At 40.1% G+C, this 22610-nt stretch overlaps 1 protein-coding gene across 2 annotated transcripts in view; it reads left to right on the top strand.

The window, feature by feature from the left end:
- txndc16 (thioredoxin domain containing 16) overlaps window positions 1-22610 on the top strand; it is a 120198-nt gene that overhangs the window by 54489 nt on the left and 43099 nt on the right. Inside the window, exons 13-15 of one of the 2 annotated variants that reach the window (XM_043697652.1) lie at window positions 3524-3583; window positions 12941-13109; window positions 20804-20934. In XM_043697652.1, coding sequence (XP_043553587.1) covers window positions 3524-3583; window positions 12941-13109; window positions 20804-20934 — 360 coding nt within the window. Of the gene's footprint in view, window positions 1-3523; window positions 3584-12940; window positions 13110-20797; window positions 20935-22610 lie in introns of both variants that reach the window. The other variant, XM_043697651.1, reaches the window with a different exon arrangement.

Below are 22610 nucleotides of genomic sequence, written 5' to 3'. Positions count from 1 at the left end.
GTCTTTAATGTATTTGTAAAAACCCTTTAGATTCTCCTTAATTCTATTTGCCAAAGCTATCTTATGTGCCCTTTTTGCCCTCCTGATTTCTCTCTTAAGTAGACCACTACTGCCTTTATACTCTTCTAAGGATTCACTCGATCTATCTGTCTACACCTGACATATGCTTCTTTCTTTTTCTTTGGAGTGTCAGTGTTGGATTAGGGTGGACAAAGTTAAAAATCACACAACACCATGTTATAGTCCAACAGGTGTATTTGGAAGTACTAGCTTTCAGAACGCTGCTCCTTCGCCAGGTAGCCATCCCACTAGCTACTTGACAAAGGAGCAGCGCTCCGAAAGCTTGCACTTCCAAATAAACCTGTTGGACTACAACCTGGTGTTGTGTGATTTTTAACTTGATCCCAGAAGATGTTCATACATTTCTTCAGACAATTGTACCAGACGTTCTTGCTTCTGATTCAGGGATACCTTTCAGTGAATTTACTACTTTCAATCCTTATTCTCACCTTTTTCACTTCATGGTCTGCTGAGTCAAGTTTCAGCTTTTCACAAATGTTCAATCCCAATACTTTAGGGTTATCTGTTTTAGTTACAGAGAAATATATGTCAACTGTGTATTCTTTGTGTGTCCTTCTGATATGAGTTTTTCTTTTTCTTGCATCTACTTCCCCTATATGGCCTGAGCATGACTTTGCTCAATCTCACAGCATCTTTCCTTGAGTAATCATCTTCATTCAAATTTTCAGGCAAGGTCCTCTGCTTTAGTCTGCTTGGCATAATATTACTCTATGTTCTAGTATTGATCATAAGCTCCAGATTTATGGCTGGGAGCTTAGTTCTCATTCTCTTACTAATCTGAATGTTTGTGAACTGCTTTCCTATAAGAGCTGTTGCATCTGTACATTTCATTTGGTTGCAATGTTCCTATCCTGTTGTATCTTCAAACAATCATGATGTAAGATATAAATGTTTTTTTTTCCCATTCATCCCATGTTCAGTCATTCGTAACATTTTTACTATCTTCTTTCCTTGTTCTGCGTATTTCTTCTGAAGGTTTCCACAAGGTCAGCAGTGCAGTCCATATACTGGTCATTTTCATCTGTGATCTCATCACAGCTCTTGGTGACCTTTCTTTCTGGTTGCCTTCTTTTCTTACTAATTCACAGCTTCAATCTTTGAGTCTTTTTCCTGACTTAACTGTTGGCAAGCCATTTGGGTAGCCAGCATCTTCACCTGTCTGCTAATGGCTTCATTGTCTCTGGGTGAATGTCTACAAACTGACATATTGAGAACTTGTCCTTCTCCAAACAAATATTTTCATACCTCAGAATTTCAGAACTAGCAGAATTTCATTTTCATCCTTAACCTTACATCATCCAGCTGTATTTTTAAATCCTGGTAAGAAATTGCCAACAGGTTCACCAAGTGCCTGTTCTGAAATTCACTTTGTTGGATCTGATGGCTTGACTTTAGTTTGAGGTGTGCACTGACAAATTTTGTTTGTATTTTTTACTGCCATAGTCCCTTATCTCCCAGTTATTAGTGGAGACATTACCTCTCCATTGGTACTTTTTAGTTGGGTGTTAATTCCATTTGGATTGCCATTTTGTTTGCAAATGATGATGCCTCTCTTTTTTTCTCGCTGCCTGGCATTAATTGGTTTGGTTGTTCTTCATTTAATTCAATGTAAAATCTATTTAAATCTTTGAGGTCTTACACAGGCCAGCCAGATATGCCTTCTGGTTTCCAGAAGTTAAAAATAATCATACTTCTAGATTCAAAGGCTGGAGTTTATTTGCATCATTGGTAAGATCAGCATTTGTTCCCTATCCCTAATTGTCCTTGAACACTGGTCGTGAGGCCATTTCAGAGGTCAGGTTAGAATCAACCACACGCTGCAGTGATAGAGTCACATGGGGGCAGATCAGGTGAGGATGGCACATTTCCTTCTCTATAGAACTTTAATGAGCTAGATGGGTTTTTATGATAACTGATAATAGTTTCTTGGCTCCATTACTGAGACTTGCTTTATCTATTATAAATGAACGAGTTAGCTGTGTGTGAGAGTTAACTGCAGCTTCCTGACACGGAGTATGGTACATCAAAATAATCATCATGATGTTCTGAATTGATTAGGCTAATTAAAATTCAGATACCATAATCCTCCAAATAAAGGGACGGCAAAAACTGTTTTGGTGCAGGAAAATAGGGCTCTACTAGGACTTTCCCAATGGGAGTGTGATACATCAAGCTGATCATCATGAGTTCTTATATTGATTAGACCAATGGCAATTTAGCTACCATATCCCCAGTCAGAGAAACTTCTTTTGCGCCAACGTCTTAGCACTGCATTAGCTATAAAGAATAGTTTAGGGAAGCAAAAATCAAACTATTTCATAATTGTTGCAGTGGAGAAAGCTGGGTGAGGAGTTATTATCAAACCAGTGACATTACTATTTTGCTACCACTTCCCATAAGGCTGGTGGACTGATAAATTATTGCTCGACAACTCAGGACAGTGCAACAGTGGAGGTGGCAAGCTGGATCTCATTTCACTTGACTATTATTTCCTGTTTCTTTATGAATAATAATCCAAAAGTAACTCAGAACCATTTTAAATGGCTTTGATTTTGTAGGGGAATGGAACCTTGACCCGAGAGTTTTAGGCTTGGTTTCATGGTGATTTGCAGTGAATTATGTAATTACTGGTTACAGATGCACTAACCAGGCATATTTATTATTACAAGTTAAATATGAATTATTATATTATTGTTAGCTATGAGAATGATCATTAATGTCAGGTAATGGTGCAATTTCAGTGAAGCTATTAGCATCCAGTGGAATCTTCACCATATCATGTGCTTTTCCTTTTGCTTTTATGCTGGTCCTTGACTTCCCTCATCAGCCATCACTGCCTCGTCCTCCTTTGTGTGTTTCTTCTCCTAAATTATGCCAGAAACGCCTGCCATTGCTGCTCCATCGTATTCCCGATTAAGTTCCCCTTCCAATCAACTCTGACCAGCTCCTTCCTCATGTCTTTGTCATTACCTTTACTCAATTGTTACCTCTGGTTACATGTTACACATTACCTCATTACACTTATGGGCTTTACCACAGGTTGCTCCAAAAAAAATCTCATAGACATTCTATGAATTCCTTTTCTTGAGATTCATTGCCAACCTGATTTTCCCAATATACCTGCATTTTGAAATCCTGCGTGATTATTGTTTCTTTGCATGCTTTTTCTATCTCCTGATCTATTTTCTTCCCCACATCCTGACTACTGTAAGGAGGCCAATACACAAATTCTATCAAGGTCTTTATTCCCTTGTGGTTCCTGCGGTATCTCAGCAGTATGCTTGGTTGATTCAGTAGAAGATAATTTGATTGGAAAGTTTACAAAAAAAATAAGGAGTTTATGTGAGACGACTTGTAGTACCTAGTCCTACATTTAAATATGTATGGTAGGCTGGTATAAGACATTTTGCAGGGTTAATATTTTTAATTATTGATCTTTTAGGGGATGCTGTTTCCATGGCATTCTTGCAGTCCTATGCAGAAGTATCTACCAGACTTGCAGGTAATTTGTGACATAATTACCTTTCCTTGATATTTAATTTCAGCAGCTGTCTGTTGTGCATGTCTTGTATGGAATCCTCAATCTGTGTTACTTGTGCTAATCTTAAGGTTCCAATCATTCACTTTTTGTTCATTTCAAAACATTTGCATTGTAGCTAACTGCCCCTTGCCGTTCTTCTTGCTGCTCAGTATAGTTCTGTTGTGCTAATGAGACATAGAACAGTATTGAATTATAGAATGGTAACTATGGTCAGTGCTATGGAGGGACAGATAGTGTAGAGGAGATGGAGTGGCTGAAGAAGGACTGGGACAGGGTAAAGTGTGCAAAGCAGTGTGGCAAATGGAATGCAATGTGGGAATGTGTGAGATTATGCACATTGGAGGAAGAATAGAGGCTAAATGGGGAAAGGATTTGGAAATTTGATGCACAGAAGAACAGGATTACTAGTTCAGGATTCTTTTAACATTAACATGCAGGTTCAGTTAGCAGTGAGGAAGGCAAATGTAATGTTAGCGTTCATTTAGAGAGGGCTCAAATACTAGAACAGGGATGCACTGCTGAAGCTGTATAAGACTCTAGTCAGACTACTTTTGAATTATTGTGAGCAGTTTTGGGCCCTCTATCTAAGGACGGATGTTCTGGCTTTGGAAGGAGTCCACAGGAGGTTTACACGAATGATCCAGGGATAAAGGGTTTGTCACGCGAGGAGTGGTTGAGGACTCTTGGTTGTACTGAGGGTTTAGAAGGATGAGCGGGGAGCTCATTGAAACTCATTGAGAGGCCTGGGTAGAATGGACGTGGAAAAGGTGTTCCACTAGTAGGTGAGACTCGGACATGAGGCCACAGCCTCTGAGTGGAAGAACTATCCTTTCAAACTGGGATAAGGAGGAATTTCTTCAGCCAGAGGGTGCGGAGGCTGTCATTGAGTGTAATTAAAGCAGAGATAGATAGGCTCTTATTTAGTAAGGGATCAAGAGTAATGGGGAGAAGGCAGGAGAATGAGGTTGAGAAACATATCTGCCATGATCGACTGGCAAAGCAGATCTTCGGGATCCCTGCAATTTGGTTAATTCTACTCCCTCACATATTGTTCTTTAACCCTGCATTTTTAGTCCCTTCGTTTGAACTGATTCATTGTAGAGTAGGCAAATTGGTTACCCTATGGAAAGACAGAGTCGAAGAGTGTGGCGTTGGAAAAGCACAGCAGGTCAGTCAGTATCCAAGGAATTGGAGAGTCAACTTTTTGGGAATAAGCCTTTCAACGGGAATGTGGGGTAAAAAAGGAGGCTGAGAGATAAACAGGAAGGTGGGGGTGGGGCTGGAGCTGGGGAGAAGGTAGCTGGGAAGGTGATAGGTAGATGCAGGTGGGAGTTATTTGTGATAGGTTGGTGGGAAGGGTGAAGCAGATAGGTGGGAAGGACATTGGACAGGTAGGACAGATCAAGAGGGGGTGCCTAGTTGGAGGGTTGGATCTGGGATGAGGTGGGGGAGGGGAGATTTGGAAACTAGTGAAGTTGATGTTGATGCTGTGTGGTTGAAGGGTCCAAAGGCAGAAGATTAAGCTTTCTTCCTCCAGTCGTCAGGTGGTTTGGATTTGGCAGTGGAAAGTCTGAGACTACCATAATCTCTTCCTTTCCTGGACCTCTCCGTCTCAATCTCTGGCGAATGACTCAACGTGGGCATCTATTTCAAATCCATCGACTCCCACAGCTACCTGGACCACAACTCCTCATTCCTGAAGAAGGGCTTATGCTTGAAACGTCGATTCTCCTGCTCCTTTGATGCTGCCTGACCTGCTGCGCTTTTCTAGCAACACGATTTTAAACTCTGATCTCCAGCATCTGCAGTCCTCACTTTCTCCTACTTACACCTCCTCCTACTCCGCTCCTATAAAAATGCTATCACTTACTCCCTATTCCTCCACCTCTGCCGCGTCTGCTCCCAGGAGGAGCAATTCCACTCCAGAACATTCCAGATGGCCTCCTATTTCAAGGACTACAATTTCCCCTCCCATGTGGTCAACAATGCCTTCTAGTGCATCTCCTCCACTTCCCGCAGCTCCACCCTTGAACCCCCCCACCCTTGAACCCCCCCACCCCTCCAACTGCGACAAGGGTAGAACCCCCCGGTCCTGATCTTCCACCCCAATAATCTATGGATACAGCACATTATCCTCCATCATTTCTGCCACCTACAATCAGACCCCAACACCAGAGATATATTTCCCTTCCCACAGAGACCGTTCCCTCCATGTCTCCCTCGTCAGGTCCACACCCCCACCAATCCACCCTCTACACCTGGCACCGTCCCTTGCCACTGCAAGAGATGTAAACTGTGTGCCCACACCTCCCCCCTCACCTCCATCCAAGGCCCCCAAGAGATTTTCCATGCACATCCAAGCACCTCATCTACTGTGTCCGTTGCTTTTGCTATTGTCTCCTCTACATTGGGGAGACAGGATGCCAACTCGTGGAAATGTTTCAGATAACATCTCTGGGACACAAGCACCAAACAACCCCACCACCCTGTGGCCAACCACTTCAACTCCCCCTCCTACTCTGCCAAGGACATGCAAGTCCTGGGCCCCCTCCACCGCCAAATGCAAGCCATGGTTGGAGGGGGCCCAGGATTGGAGGAAGAACACTACATCTTCCATCATGGGACCCTACAATCACACGGCATCAACATCGACTTCACCTGTTTCCTCATCTCCCCTCCCCCCCAACTCATCCTAGATTCAACCCTCCAACCCGGCGCCACCCTCTTGACCTGCCTTACCTGTCCATCTTGCTTCCCATTGATCTGCTCCACCCTCCCCACCAACCTATCACGTTCACTCTCACCTGCATTTACCTATTGCCTTCCCAGCTACCTTTCCTCCAGCCCCACTCCCATCCTCCTTTTTATGTCTCAGCCCGCTATTTTCCCGACATTCCTGATGAAGGGCTTATTCCTGAAACATCGATTCTCCTGCTGTTTGGATGCTGCCTGACCTGCTGTGCTTTTCCAGCACCACACTTTTCCACTCTCATCTCCAGCATCTGCGGTCCTCACTTTCTCCTATGGAAGGACAGTCAAAAATAATTATATGAAGAGTAACCATATAGGTAGTGGAATGGCTGAGACTACCATCATCCCTTGTTGGGTATAAATAGTTTCAACATGAAACCATTGTGTTTTCACCTTTCTAATTTTGACTTTTCCCCTCCCCTGACTAAATAGTGGCATGACAGTCTTACAGCAGTTGAGACAGGAAGGCCAAAATATTTGTAAACATTGTAAGTGATTGCTTACTTGCACAAAAAATGTTTAAGAGGGCACATAAGATATTTGCTACTATACAGAATTATTCGTAGTGACCTCAGTGTAGTGTTGTGACAGCATACATATTATAAAATTAAGTTTAATTAGCAAAGTGCTGAAATTGCAAAGCTAGATTATAACAAGATTATAAAGGTATTTGCTTTAAAAAAATATAGTAAGCAACGTGAGTTAGCTTAAATAAGAAGGGTTGGAATATTATTTTAATATGTGCCAGGGTCATCTCTTCACTCTGAGGCTGTGCCCTTGGGTGCTAGTCTCTCCTACTAGTCTCTCCACATCCATTCTGACCAGGCATCACAATATTCACAATGAACATCAACTAGCCACAAAAAGACATGACCCTCTCTCACTAGTATCCTCACATACAGATGAGGAAGGACACCACTTCGACTGGGACAACACATCCATCCTAGGACAAACCAAACAAAGACACGCACGAGAATTCCTAGAAGCATGGCATTCCAACCAGAACTCTATCAACAAACACATCGAGTTAGACCCCATCAACCACCCCCTGAGAAAAGGAACAGGAAGTGACTTCACCACAGGAAATAACATTACCACAGGAAATGACATCACCAACCCAAACCTATAAATAGAAAGCAGGAATTTTCAGCATTGCTTCGCCTGAGGTCCACTGAAGATGTTACCTAGCAAGGTAACGAAACGTCTGGAAATGATCCTTTCAGCTCAGCGAGCAAACCTACATCCAAAACCTCAACCTGAGCTACAAATCTTCTCATCACAATATTCTGTAGGTTTCAATGAGATCTCCACTCATCCTTAAAAAACCCCACTGAGTACAGACCCAAACATTTCAATCACTCCTCATATAACAAACCCTTCATCCCCAGGATCATTCATATAAATCTCCTCCAGATCACACTACCTGGGATATGGGGCCCAAAACTGCTCATAATATTCCAAATGAGGCCTGACCAGAGTTTTACAGTCTTACTGCCTCAGCAGTACATCTCTGCTTTTGTATTCTAGCTTTCTTGAAATGAATGCTAACATTGCATTTGCCTTCCTGACTGCTAAATGAACCTGCATGTTTAGAGAATCCTGAATTGGACTCCTATATTCCCTTGGCACTTACAGTTTTTGAAGTCTTTCTCTGTTTAGAAAATAGTTCACACCTCTGTTCTTAAAAAGTGCATAATCTCAAACACTCCCAGATTGAATTCTATCTGCTACTCTTTGCCCACTCTCCTGTACAAGTCATTCTGGAGCATCCAAACAGCAGGAGAATCGATGTTTCAGGAATGAGCCCTCAGTTCCTTCATTCAGATAGTTAATGTATAATGTGAATACCCATTAACCCTTGCAGAGATCCACGAGTCACTGGCTGTCATCCTGAAAAAGGCCCTTTTATCCCTGATGTCTGCCTTTTGCCAGTCAGCCAATGCTCTATTCATGCCATTAGCTTGCTCCTAACACTATGGCTTCTTACTTAGAACTGATTGGCATTTCTGGACATCTAAATAGATTACATCTACTGGCTTCCCCTTGTCTAACTTGCTTATTACCACCCCAAAAATTCTAACAGATTTGTCACCCGTGACCTTACTCTTGATGAAGCTATGCTGACTCATTATTATCTTACCGTGCATTTCCAAGCACAGGTACACAATTCTTTATCTGAAACCCTTAGGGCCAGCTGGTTTTCGGGATTCGGAATTCTTTGGATTTCTGAATAATTGACAGTTTCGCAGTGAAATTAACAAGAATTACCAAACAGCAGGCTGTGAGTACCAAGAGCTCTGAGACAGAATTGATGCCGGCCAGTGCTGGGCCATGCCACTACTTCATATCTGAGTGACATGGGTTGAATGGATGTGGAGCTGGGTTAACTGTTTGCATGTCAAACAACCTTACTATGGAGAAGAAAACTTCACGAAAAAGACTTCGGAATTTGGAGTTTTTCGGATTCTGGTATTTTGGATAAAGTATTGTGTACCTGTATTCTGCAATCTCATCCTTAATAATGGACTGTAAAACCTTACCATTGACAGAGATCAAGCTAACTGGCCTACAGTTTCCTGTCTTCTGCCTTTCTCCCTCCTTAAACAGAAGTGTTACATTTTCCAGTCCTCTGGGATCCTCCCCATCTCCAGTGATTCCTTTATGATCAGCATTAATGACTCTACAATCTCCTCAGCTATCTCCTTCAGAACTCTAGGGTATAGTCCATCTAGGTTGGGTGATTTATCCATCTTGAGAGGGTAAAAACAATAACTGCAGATGCTGGAAACCAGATTCTGGATCAGTGGTGCTGGAAGAGCACAGCAGTTCAGGCAGCATCCAAGGAGCTTCAAAATCGACGTTTCGGGCAAAAGTCCTTCATCAGGAATAAAGGCAGTGAGCCTGAAGCGTGGAGAGATAAGCTAGAGGAGGGTGGGGGTGGGGAGAAAGTAGCATAGAGTACAATGGGTGAGTGGGGGAGGGGATGAAGGTAATAGGTCAGGGAGGAGAGGGTGGAGTGGATAGGTGGAAAAGGAGATAGGCAAGTAGCATTTATGTATCGTTAAAGGTTGTACATTTAATACTCCTGAGCAGAGAACCTGGGAATTGAACCATTGAAGATCTCTTGCAATTGCTGTAAGGCTGCTGTGTAAACATGGTGTTACTATGTGTAGTTGAGACATTTAATTATACTACAATCATTTCCTTGTATGAAGTTCTGTCTGGCTGCATCTAGTATATACTGGCCTCACGGAATGGGAAATATCCAATTCCTGATTGATAACTGGTTTAAGAGCCCTGTGAAAGTTTGCCTATGGAAAGTTTTGAGGATAAATGGTATGGATACTTAAAATAGTAAAAACTATATGTTTGACATTTTCTAAAAGAAAATAGTTTATTTGTGGATCAGAAGAATCAGGTGTACTGCTCCATGTATCAAAAAGAAACTCTGGGCATTTCCTAGGCTTCTAAAACCTTTCCATAATAGCTTTGGCTCTAGTCACCCATTCTTGACCTCTTACCATATGATGGGAACACTCCCTCAAGTCTAGACCTGGACCCTTTCTGCACAACAGCCTGTTTGTTATTTCTGCCAGATTTGAAGCAGCGGTAAGTGGTGGTGGAGCACTGGGGATGGGGTGGGGAGGGCTTCCTACAGATTATTAATATTATTATTCCTATTCCTATCCAGGAGTTAAAAATCCATCCCTGTTTTACATGGTAGTGCCATGAGAAATCTTTTGCATTTGGTGCAGGGTGTGAAATAACTTTAGCTGATACATGCTGTGATTTATAGAAAAATCAGGGGACCGAATTCTTAGAATGTTATCATCTCACCATTTCAATTCATGCTTCTAAGGAATATAACTGATTTGGAAAATATTTGAGTGACTGATATTTTACCACCCACTAGTTTGATCATATTACACTTGTGATTGAGCAATGTTAACAAAAGGCATGTGCCTAAGTTAGCCAGGAGAACAGAGACTTTAAGTACTGGATGATTTTTTTAAATCCAGTAGAATGGAAAATAATTTGTACTTCCATTCTTCAATCTTTCAATATGGACTAATTTGCTAAATGTACTATTTTTAATGGTTGGATGTAAAAAAGCCTGTAATTGAACAATATATGTGTTCATACTAGCTTATCTTTGTGTTTGTTCAAACTTTGAGTTTTCACTTGAAGATGTACTTTTGATTCTCTTTTTCATTGCCTCACCATTTGAAAAGCTTGCTGGGTCATCAATACTTATCAAAAATATTACTAAGTTAAGATTTATGTGCAACAATTAGATTACAGAATCCTTTTTGCCTTAGCACTCTTCATACCACTGCCTGATGTTTCTAGTCATAGTGAATTGCTTGAATAATTTTGATCCTAGATTCTCCACTATATTTGAGGCATATATTTCTTTCAATTTACATGTACATACCCACTGCATCCTGATCATCAAATACAGTCATAACATTTGTTAAATATTCCTAGCAGCATTGCTTAGGACTCATCTAAATCATAATTATCCTACTGATCTCCTCCATGTACTTTCTCCTCAAAGTTGCAAAGACTATCTCTGCCAAAAGATGCAACCATGGTCTTTTTGAAATATTTCTACCATGTAGGTTATTCGTTCAGGATTATACTGCAGAGATCCGCCTGAACTGACAAGACAGTGAAACCAGTTTTTAAGCCTTCTCACCAATTACCTTCTGAATGATCATTCTGGTACAGTTTTGTGGTCTTTGCATAATGCCGCCTAGCTGCTGATGTAGACTGTTCTCCATGGAAATAGGAGTATCCACAGTATGTGACTTCCACGCCATTGCTGACACGAATATTTTTCAGGGCATTTAAATTCTGAAGAATGAATGAATCGTGACAGCTTCCAGTAAGTTTCACATTACTGTGTAGGATGACTAACCACAGACAATCAGTATATTCGAGAGGCAGATGTTATTTTCTATTGAGAAAGTTTAAGTTGGGGAACGGAGTTGACTGTAGGAGTTCTCAAAACAACTTGGGTGCTATTCATTGAATACTGACTCTTGAGAAAGCTTCCATAGTCTCATAATCGTTGTACTTCCAACCTGTTGCTCAATTTTTTGTGATCCAAAATCAATTAACCTTTCACATCTCATATTAACATATGAAATAGGAGCAAGAATAGGCGGCTTGTCCCCTGAGCCTGCTTCACCATTTCATAAGATCGTGGCTGATTTGACTATGGCCTCAAATCTGCATAGTTCTGCAAGTCTGCAGAAGTTCATCAAAGATCCTTAGACAGCACCGTCCAAACACACAATCACTTCCACCTCAAAGGACAAGGGCAGCAGATTCTTGGAAACACCACCATTTGCAGGTTCCCCTCTAAGCCTTTGGTGTTCCGATTTGGAAATATATCATTGTTTTTTCACTTGCTCGAGCAAATTCCTGGAATTCTCTCCCTAATGACATTGTGGGTCTACCTACAGCATGTGAACTGCAGCAGTTCAAAAAGGCAACTCACCACCATCTTCTCAAGGGCAACTAGGGATGGGAAATTAATGCTGGCTCTCGCCAGCAATGCCCATGCAACACGAGTAAATAAAAAATTGAGAGTATTTTTCCTTTGAGAAATCATATCAAGCTCACTGATCATTTTAAAACTGTGAAGGTGTATTCATAAAAACGAAAACAGCTACAGATACCTAAACTGTTTTAAAATCTGTGCATTTATTTTTCCCACTATGATAAACTTCCTTTCTAGATCTACTTAAAATGAAACTTGTGGAAAATGCTAAATAATAACAACAAACAAAAATTGGTAACAATCCCAAATCAAGATGGTATTTTGTAACTAATAATTTCTATACAGATTCATAAATTTGCCATATGCATATGTGTACCTGTCTGAAAAAGTTGGTTTCTGTTCTCATATTAATGTCATACTTAAGGCAACTTTTTTTCTATCTTTCTGTATGTAGAGCAGAAACTAGCTACCAAAATCAGAGGAGTTCATCCTCTCAATATGATGAGGCAGCAATGCCTCAGGTTTGCATATATCAGTTCTTCAGCCTGTACTGTAGGAAAAAAGTCTTCCAACAAACTGTGTTTTCTATCATTTTAGTATTTCAATATGAACCTAAAATATATTTTCTCCAAAAAATGTACATATAGACACTATGCAACCTTTTGTCTCATCGCAAACTTTCACTGTTGTATTTTGTCATTTCAATATTTATGACGTCATATCATTTTGGCTGTTTTAATGCCTCTAAATACACATTTTAAACAGATATTAGCTTTAATTGATACTGCAGTGTTGATATTTTCCAAGCTCGACAGTCTTGTACAGTTCAAAATTGTAATTGTAAAATTGTAGAAACCTCTAATTTTGAGTAAATGTTACAAAATTAAGATTTCTCAGAATATATGTAATGCTGCTAAGTTCCGAACCTACATTTGTTTTCAGGGTAGAACCTTCAGAGACCATTTATCTTGGACTACCCATATAAATACTGCCTTACTGATATATTTTTTGTTTTAAATTGAATGCAATAAAATTCTTCTGAAAACGTTGCTGCATAGATATGAAGGACCTTGTCCTGACTCGAGTTAACTGTGGAGACTGGCCAGGTGTTTGTTTGAATGAAGGCGTTACACACTTTCCAACTGTCAAGATATATATTCAAGGCGATAAACCCTTACTCTACACTGGAATGCTAGGAGTACACAGTCTATTAAAGTTCATTATGCTGTAAGTAAATTAAACTAAACCTTCTTATTTTCTTTTGCTTGGAATGTGGATGATTCTATTAAAACAGTATTTATTGTCCTGATATTATTTAAAATTCAGCCATAGAGTGCCTGTGCAGATATAGGTGTAAGGTAGTTCCCTCCTGAAGAGCATTAGTGAACTAATTTAATTCTTTTTTTAAATAATTGGTTTTTGGGCATAAAGTTAGTTTGCATACCATAACCCAAGACCAGTTATATTAAATTGCTTATGCAGTGCTAAAGAACTAGCAGTTAATTTTGAACTGATTTCTTTTGCTGTTCACATATTATACTTTATTTCCTGTTTATAAGTAAGGCTGTCAAGGAGGAAAGGTCCATTGGGATAATTTTCTTGTCCTTGACTGTTAGGAACACATCTCTATACTTATTCTACTCAGTTGCATTTTGATGCTTTACCACAAAACAAAACTTTGCGCCTGTAGTTTCTTAGGAAACTTGATTATCTGTGGACATTTTGCGTGAAGTTTTCTAATTGTATCCTTGATTAACATTTTCATGATGTGTTCCTGTGAAGATGACTCACAAATGGTTTAAAAATGTTTCAAAATACCAGTTATTAATTAGCAGAAAAATCCAACAATTTATTGTGAAGATAAAAGCTTCAAATGTTCCACTTCTCTGCAAACTGCTGAATAATTTCCACCATTCTGTTGTTAGATCTGAAAATATTTGCAATCTTGCCATAAACCTCTCTAATACAAATGAAGTGTATCAATTGTATGTCATGAAATTGCTAGATGCATGCTATAAACCTGACTTAATCTCACTGCTACAGCGAGCACTGATGACATGGTTTATGGTCCTGCCATCAAGATTAGCATTAGATGCTCAGAGAAGAAATAAGTGGAGGCTGGTACAATTACAACATTTAAAAGGCATCTGGATGGGTATGTGAATAGGAAATGTTTAGAGGGATATGGACCAAGTGCTGGAAAATGGGACCAGATTAGGCTGGGATATCTGGTCGGCATGAATGAGTTGGACCAAAGGGTATGTTTCCATGCTGTACATCTCAATGACTCCAAGTGAACCTGTGAAGTCTTATTCCAACAGATAATGAATTGTTCTCAGAGAATTTTGGGAACTTCTTTTGTTCTGTCTTATGTATATTTTTGTGATTGCTTGTCTTACAATTATTTCATTTGGCTCTATTTATCTGATTTAGTTTTACAGCAGTCACTTGGTTTTCTTTTTTTTTAGCCTTTTTGCTTCATTGATTAAGGAGATTGAAGGCATGCACAGTAATGAGGTCCCAGATTTAACATTGACATGCACCATTATCAATTGACCTATTAGTCAGCTAACTGTTGGAAAATTGCTTTGGATGTAGCTTGGTACAGTGCTGTCCTCCCACTTCTGTTCTGTCCTGATCATTGTAGGATATTCCTTACCTGAATGGGCAAGTTTTCTTTGCTGACCAAGCTCTGTGCTTTGTCTCCATTGCATTGCAGCATACAACCGAGGATACAACCGAGAACAACAATCTGGGACTGTGGGTTTTGTTGCAAACTACCCCTCAGACTTGCCCACGTAGCAATCTGCTGCTTAAGCTGTGATGTATAGTCCCTCTCGTAATCCTATGGCTCTGGTTGTGTCTCCATTGAGTTGGTGATCATTAGGTTTGTCTTGAGTCAGATATAAAAAGATAACTCTTTTCCCCAATTAGCTAACCTTTGACTTTATGGGCTGGGTCAAAATGTGACAGACTGATTGACACAGTATATGGTGACACCTTCCATGAACCTGACACCGATCTGTGTGATTCACTGGCCACGGTAAGTACGCCTACTTGAAGAAATGCATTCTTGCTGACAGTTAGGTATGGTAGAGCGACAGGCTTGGAATTATTGTTGCAGTGTCCCAACTGAAAGATCTGTGGGCAAACTCTTTTGCTTGTAAACATTTTAGAACAAATAGCACTCAATAATCAAGGCGCATGGTGATCTCTTGGGATTTTGAATTATTAAACTGGAAGGAACACTCTAAAGCAAAGCAAGATAATTTAATAAAATTAACAATAGCACGGCAAAGATTAGTTCTTCCCTCATTCCAGGCAAAGCAATATTTAACAAAATAAACATCTTCAAAATCTTTGTACTATGGCATTATTTGCTGACACCTACAACTGGCCATGTGCACTGTTCTGAAAATGTGCATGCACACAATTCCAGGCCCAATACATCACTTTTTGCGTGTGATATTATATGCAAAGACTGCACTACGCGCATATCGAGAAAAAGTATGTAACTTTGAAACTGGCTCTGCAATAGGCTGTGAGGATATGGGAGGGGGAATACATAGAGGGGTGACTAGTGAGGCTGGTCCCGGGAGGAAGGGAGATGGGGGATACACTGGAGAAGTTGATGGCACTGTATAATCTGGGAGAAGGGATGTGGCATCGAGGAAGCCCCCCCCCCCCCCACCTTTTCTTGGATGCTGGAAATCTGACATAAAAACTGAAACTGCTGGAGAACTGTTAACTGTTGTTTTGGAGCACAAACCCCTCAACTTGTGCACATCAGACTTGGAATTAACAACTGAAATTATTGAAGTCTGTTCTTCTGTATTTTAAGCCATGCTTTGTATCTTGCGTGGTTTGTGAATAAGAAATGTGTTTTTGATCTAAGTTTTGTTGGAAAGAATTTCCCATTTACATCTGTTTGTAAAGTTAATCATTTTCAATCAGTCTGTCCACAAACATTTGGAGAAGAACTACGCGTGGGAGTACAAATCTGAACTTGAAGAATGTTTAAATAAACAAACGAGCAAAGGAAAAGGCCAACCAAATGATAGAAATGTGATACAGTTTAAATTGACATCAGGGCCATGATTTTTAATTCTGCCCTTCTGCAAACCAGAGGGGGCAAACAAAATGGAATGAGACTCTTCTCTATCTCTTTCTCCGCAATGATCTTTCACATTGCAGTTTTGAATTGCAGGTCACACTTCCCAAAATGCTGAGGCCCTACATTAGGTATGTAGACTAAACTTCTGTGAAGTAAACAATTTGCCATTTTAAGTGGAACTGTGATATGAGGAACAGTGATCTCTGGGAAGCAAGAGACAAAAAAACTGCAGATGCTGGAATCCAAATAGACAAGCAGGAGACTGGAAGAGCACAGCAATCAGGCAGCACTCGGGCCAAGACCAGGAGTTATTGTAAGACATTATTTGTTTTATGATTGGGGTATCTTCTCTAGTCACCAGAAAGAAGCTTTGGCAACTGAAAGAGTTAATGTTTCAAGTCCAATATAACCCTTTTTTGGAGCTCTTGATTAGTCTGTTTTTGTCCACATAGATGCTACCAGACTTGCTGAGCATCTTCAACATTTTCTGTTTTTCATTTCAGATCTCAAGCATTCCCAGTAATTTGCTTTATTTTGCAGACTCCACTGTCCTTGGCATCCACCACCCACTCCCTTCTCCCTCTCCTACCCAACATCTGCACTCTTGCTGCACTTCGCCAATATAGTCAGTTTCACCTGGCACTTCTTGCCCTGGGTCCCCATGCCAGCGTTCTAGCCCTATGATGTTAAAGGCCAGCTAGCCACTTCCCACCAGCTTTCCAGGTTTTTCAATGATATTGAGGCCTCACTATTAAAAGCATGCAAACCTACCAAAAGCAGCTCCTGAACAAGGACTCCATTATCTTTTCCGCACTCCCACTCAGCAGTTAAAATCAAGATCCTTTTCTTGTCTTTTATGTACAAGCATTTTAATGATTTGCCATTCAAGTTTACAGCTTGCACTGCTGCAACCAACTTTTCGATATAATTCTTGTCACCATAATAACCTGTAATAGATAAGGGAAAGAGAATTTCTATGTTAAGAGACCAGTACATGGTCACTGGAAATCTGGAGTCCAGAGCACATTTCAGTATCTAGCTGCTGCGATGAAGATATGTTTAATCTGCCCTGTCCACCTGAGGCTTTTTTTCAAGTTTTTGTTTTCCTTGTTGAGAAAGTCTAAATGCTAAATTGCAGTTGCACTTAAGCATCTGAGATTAATTAGAAGGCAGTTACAGTTACTTAAAAGTTTCATGCTACATATCAACAAAAATGTCTGATTTTCTTGCTGCTGGTTTGTTGTTGATTGCATCTATAACAAGATCTGTTACTGTTTGGAATATAAAACGGGGTGTGATTCACACATTCTGAAACTTGTGAGAAATACTACAAGATGCAAGTGATTTTTTTCTGCAAGTGAAAGTATCTTGCATCTGGAATGTGTCTACAGCATGCAATACTTTTGATGTGTAGTCGCTGGGAAACATGTCAGCCAACTTGCACTATTTCCCACAAACAGCAGTGTGAGAATAAGCAGATAATCTGTTTTTATGAGATTGATTGAGGGTGCTTTAATGATATGGGACAGTGGCTCCTCCCCTGTTCATTTTCAAAAGGAATCTTTTTGCCTACCCGAGAGGGCAGATGGAGTCTTGGTTTAATGTCTCATCCAAAATCTGGCATGCCCAACATTACAACATGCCTTTGGTTTCTATCCTAATTGCCAACCTTGGTTTCTGTGTTCAAATCTGTGGTTTGGGACTTGAACTCACAATATTCTGACTCAGAGGGGCAAGTACTACCAACTCACACGAGGTAAATAGATCTTATGTAACGTTGCTGGCCATTAGTCACAGGATGTACTTTTTTTTGCCATGCGGTGGTATGTAGCACAAAATGCAGGATTTTCAATCACAAAAGCCAAATAATGTAAATAGTGGAAATCTGAAATAGAAACAGAAAATGCTGGGAATACTCAGCAAATCAGGCAGTTGAGGAAGAAACAGGTTTATACTTTAGGCAAATATCCTCAGGATTCTTACATAATTCTCCAAACCACTCATTTAAGATGATTAATTAAAGATGCATTTTTATTATGATTTGGAGATGCCGGTGTTGAACTGAGGTGTACATTTTTTATTGTGTTATTCTGTAATTTTCACTTTTACATGGGTATTCCACCCACGTTCTGTGAAAACCGAAACAAAACAAAAACTCAGCTGATCTAACAGCATCTGCGGAGAGAAATCAGAGGTAACATTTCGGGCCCCGTGACCCTTCTTCAGAACCCTTCTGTGAAAACAGCACATTTGGCTTCCTTCGTTAACCTATGCTGCTGTCCATGTGGTAGGTTATAGAATTACTTATGGTGAGGCAATCCTGAGGTTGATTGAATACACAGTTGAGATAATTTGGCCTCTTTTAATACTGTGTATCTGGTGTTAGGAACAATAATTTTAAATTTAATTTATATTTTGTATCTTTCTGTTAAGAAGGCAGCGACATAGTTACAGGTTAATATTTAGAGTTGTTTTGTCAGGTTAATGCTGAAGGTCTGGAGGTCTCTTTGTATATATGCATTTTTCATGAGATTTTTCAACCTTTGAAGTGAAGAAATGAAGATTGGTGGTTTAATGCATTAAAGAAAGTTGAATTATCTGTATTGTTGCCCAGCAACATGGGTCTATGGATAAACAGAGAAGATCACAGTCAATAGTGGGATTTGATTTCAATAATATTAGGAATTAAAAGTCTAAAGATGACCATGGAACAGTATTAATTATCATCGAAAAAATCTAGTTCACTGATGTCCTTCAGGGAAGGAAATCTGCTGGATATCCCCTGGCTCTCAGATTCCAGTCTTCAAACAATTCAATTCATTCGATCAGTTGATGTCACGAGAAGGCTGAAGGCCCTGGACATTGCAAAGTTTATGGGCTCCAACAATATCTCAGCAATAATGTTAAGGATATTCTCTCTAGAACTTGCCATGTCCCTAACCAAACTGTCCTAGTACAGCTATGACACTGGCATCTACCTGACAATATGGAAAATTGCTAATTTATCTTATACACAAACAGCAGATAAATCCAACCCAATCAATTACTGCTCCATTAGTCTGCTCTCAGTCAGCAGCAATGTGAGGGAAATTGTAATCAATAGTACTGTCAAACAGAATGGGAAAATTAAATTTGAGAAGATAATAACTAAGCTTGAAGTATCATCAGCTGCTGGATGCAATACAGTCATGTGAGGTGGTGATATATTGAGGCAATAACCTTAGAAACAAGCAACAAACACAATGTAACTGGAACATATTCCTTTAAGGATGTAGTAAAGCTACTTGAGTAACTGAATTTTAACTATCACTCAAGACATGTCAAATTGAAATTTTCGCCTGGAAAGTGTTATGCTTAAACTGTAAAATTACTGGAAATTAATAGATTAAATTGTTTTGCTGGCAAGATTCACAGACTTCAAAAAAGAACATCTGGAACATTATGTACAGCATCTGGAAATTGCATTCTTCAGTTCTTGGGGTGGGATCATTAGTTCAGATTCAAACTGTTTGTGTAATGGAGTTTCTTATGGTTAACTTTAGCTGACATTCAAAAAATGAGGTTCTATTCCTGCAATTCTTATTCTGTCAACAATGATGCCTGCTAAGTACTCAAACTAATATCAACATACATTTAATGAAACCCTCATTCATGCATTTGTTGACTCTGACCTTGACAATCCCAGCCATTTTGTTTCTTTTTAACCCTCCATTTCCATGAAATCATTGAAACATCTGCTGTCTGTATCCTAACTTGAACACTATCGTGTTTATTCGTTAGCCTTATGTATGCTGGCATACACCACCTTCAGTTTTTAACCTTGTTTTCAAATCCCTCTGTGATCTCATCTCTCCCCATCTGTGAAACCTCCTCAAACCCTACAACAATCTGAGATATCTGCACTCATCAAATTGTGGCCTTTCGAGCATTCTGTATTTTACTCACTTCACCATTGGTGGCTGTACTTTTAGACATGAAGGCCCTAACCTGTGAAACCAACCCATTAGCTCTTCTTCTTCCCTCAAGATATATTCTTGAAACTTGAGCAAACTGTTTGTAAATTTAGTAAATAATTCAATATATCCATGCATAAAATATATCTTTAAATGCATGGTTACTGCTAAACTGGATTCTGGTGAATACTTGACACAGTAGTGCCCATTATGGCCATTAGAGGGTGTCTGTACATTATGTGCTTAGAGGACACCATTTAGAAACTGCTGAATTACCCAAAATTATTAGCAGGCTTATATTTGTAATGAAGGACTATTGGAAAAATAAATACTAGATAAGAATTACCAACTTTGTTGAATCATTTAAATTAGTGGGCGGCACGGTGGCCCAGTGGTTAGCACTGCTGCCTCACAGCGCCAGAGACCTGGGTTCAATTCCCGCCTCAGGCGACTGACTATGCGGAGTTTGCACATTCTCCCCGTGTCTGCGTGGGTTTCCTCCGGGTGCTCCGGTTTCCTCCCACAGTCCAAAGATGTGCAGGTCAGGTGAATTGGCCATACTAAATTGCCCGTAGTGTGTTAGGTAAAGGGTAAATGTAGGGGTATGGGTGGGTTGCGCTTCGGCGGGTCGGTGTGGACTTGTTGGGCCGAAGGGCCTGTTTCCACACTGTAATGTAATCTAAAAAAAAATACAATATGGTTGATTGTGATTGTTGAATTTGAGCATCATTGGTCATGTTGCTTGCTATTAAACTGTGTTGGATACCTTTTGCTGGACATTTTAAGAGTTCTTAATGATGTGCAACTATATTGCCTGAGTTGTTGATATTCATTTTTTCCCTTGCTAGGAGCAGAATACCTACTCCCGTTCTGTTGACGTCAACAGAAGATGTTGAAGCCTGTTTAAAAGGAGATTTACACAGTGATCTCAAACCACAATGGGACATTCCTGTTGTAGGATTATTCAGCTCAGAAATGAAAGAAGGTACAATAAGAATGCCAAACTTATTATTATTACTGTCAGATTATTCTTAAAGGTTTGCTTCTCTGTGGTCTGAATTCCGAAAATGAAATTGATGGAAATTAGATTTGACATTTTGAAAGGCAACATATAATGCATATTTCCCTTCCTCTGTATGACACAAGTACTAGATCAGCTTCAGGCTATGTCAATGACAACCACTTTGCTGCTCATCATCCTCTCCCAGTACTATTATTGCCATTGTTGCAACTACCCATCTATTTGACATTCACTGAAAATATTGTTTTTCAGATTCTGAATCCATCCCTTTCACCATAAAACAATAAGATGTGGAAGCAGAACAAGGTCATTCAATCTAACGAATCAGCTCCACAATGCATCCGTTGCTAACATGTTTCTCAATCCCATTCTCCTGTCTTCTCCCTGTAAACCTTGAGCCGCTTACTAATCAAAAACCTATCTCTGTCTAAAAGACACCCAATATCTTTGCCTCTGTAGCCCTCTATGGAAATGAGTTCTCTGGCTAAAGGAATTTCTCCTCAACTCAGTTCTAATGAGTCATCCCTTCAGTCTGAGGCTATGCGTTTGGGTCCTGATCTCTCCAGTGGAAACATCTTCTTCACGTCCACTCTATCCAGGCCTCTCAGTATTCTGTAAGATTTAAACTCAATGGAGTATTCTTCTAAACTCTGTTGAGTACAGGCCCAGAGTCCTCAACTGCTCCTCATTTAAAAAACCCTTCATCTTCAGAATCATTCTTCTCTCAAGGTGCCTCCTATCAGACCGTAGGGCTGCTGTCTCATTAGAGAGAGACAACAAGTGATGATTTAACCTGAGGGCCACCACACCTCAGGCAATGGGAGAGGTTGAGAAGGAGAGTCCCTCATGGTAACTTCGGTCAGTGTGTAATTGAATCCATACTGTTCACAAACCAGCCATCCAGCCAAATGAGCTAACCAACTCCTGTATTTAAATTGAAACAGAATATTTTTAGTGTTGAAAGAACATAAATACTAGATGAATGTGATAAATTTAAGATTGATTAGAAAGCCTTACATCATCTGACATAACTCCTGGCAATTTTTTCTTTTTCCTAATTTCTTTATGCTTGACTCCATTTCACACCAGTTGCACATTTAGATTGAATCCAATGATGTATGACATTTGTGCCTTGCTTGACACTAAACCTCCAAGCTCATGTTCGATCCATCACCCGGTTTACTGTTTCCAACTCTGCAACATTGCGTTCCTCCCCAGCACTTCTTCCATTGTTGTTGAAACCCTCAGCAGTCCCTCACGCTCCCCATCTTCAACATTTCCAATGCTATGCTCGCCACAAACTCCACCTTGGCCAAAGCTCTGCTGCCTGTATCTTTTCCTGTACTGAATCTAGTCCTCGTATCACCCCTAAACCTGCAAGCCTTTATTTGGCTCACCACAACACTGAATTTAAAATGCTTACCATTTATTTTCAAATCCGTTCATGGTCTTGCTCCTCCATAGTTAATGGCGTTGATTACATTCCTTGCTGTTGTCTTCGGATACCTGTATGTTTCTGTTCTTTGTTTGGTGGCAGAACCTTCAACCATTTCTCAGTTACTCTCTATCTCCTTTAATAGCATCCTCTGATTCTTCCTCTTCTACCAGTTGGAGTGTGGTGTCTGAAAAGGCCACTCCTT

Source organism: Chiloscyllium plagiosum, chromosome 10 (genome assembly GCF_004010195.1).
Source record: "Chiloscyllium plagiosum isolate BGI_BamShark_2017 chromosome 10, ASM401019v2, whole genome shotgun sequence".
In the NCBI taxonomy this organism is placed as follows: domain Eukaryota; kingdom Metazoa; phylum Chordata; class Chondrichthyes; order Orectolobiformes; family Hemiscylliidae; genus Chiloscyllium; species Chiloscyllium plagiosum.
Note: the sequence above shows the minus strand (reverse complement) of the source record. Positions and strands in the feature narration are given on the sequence as shown.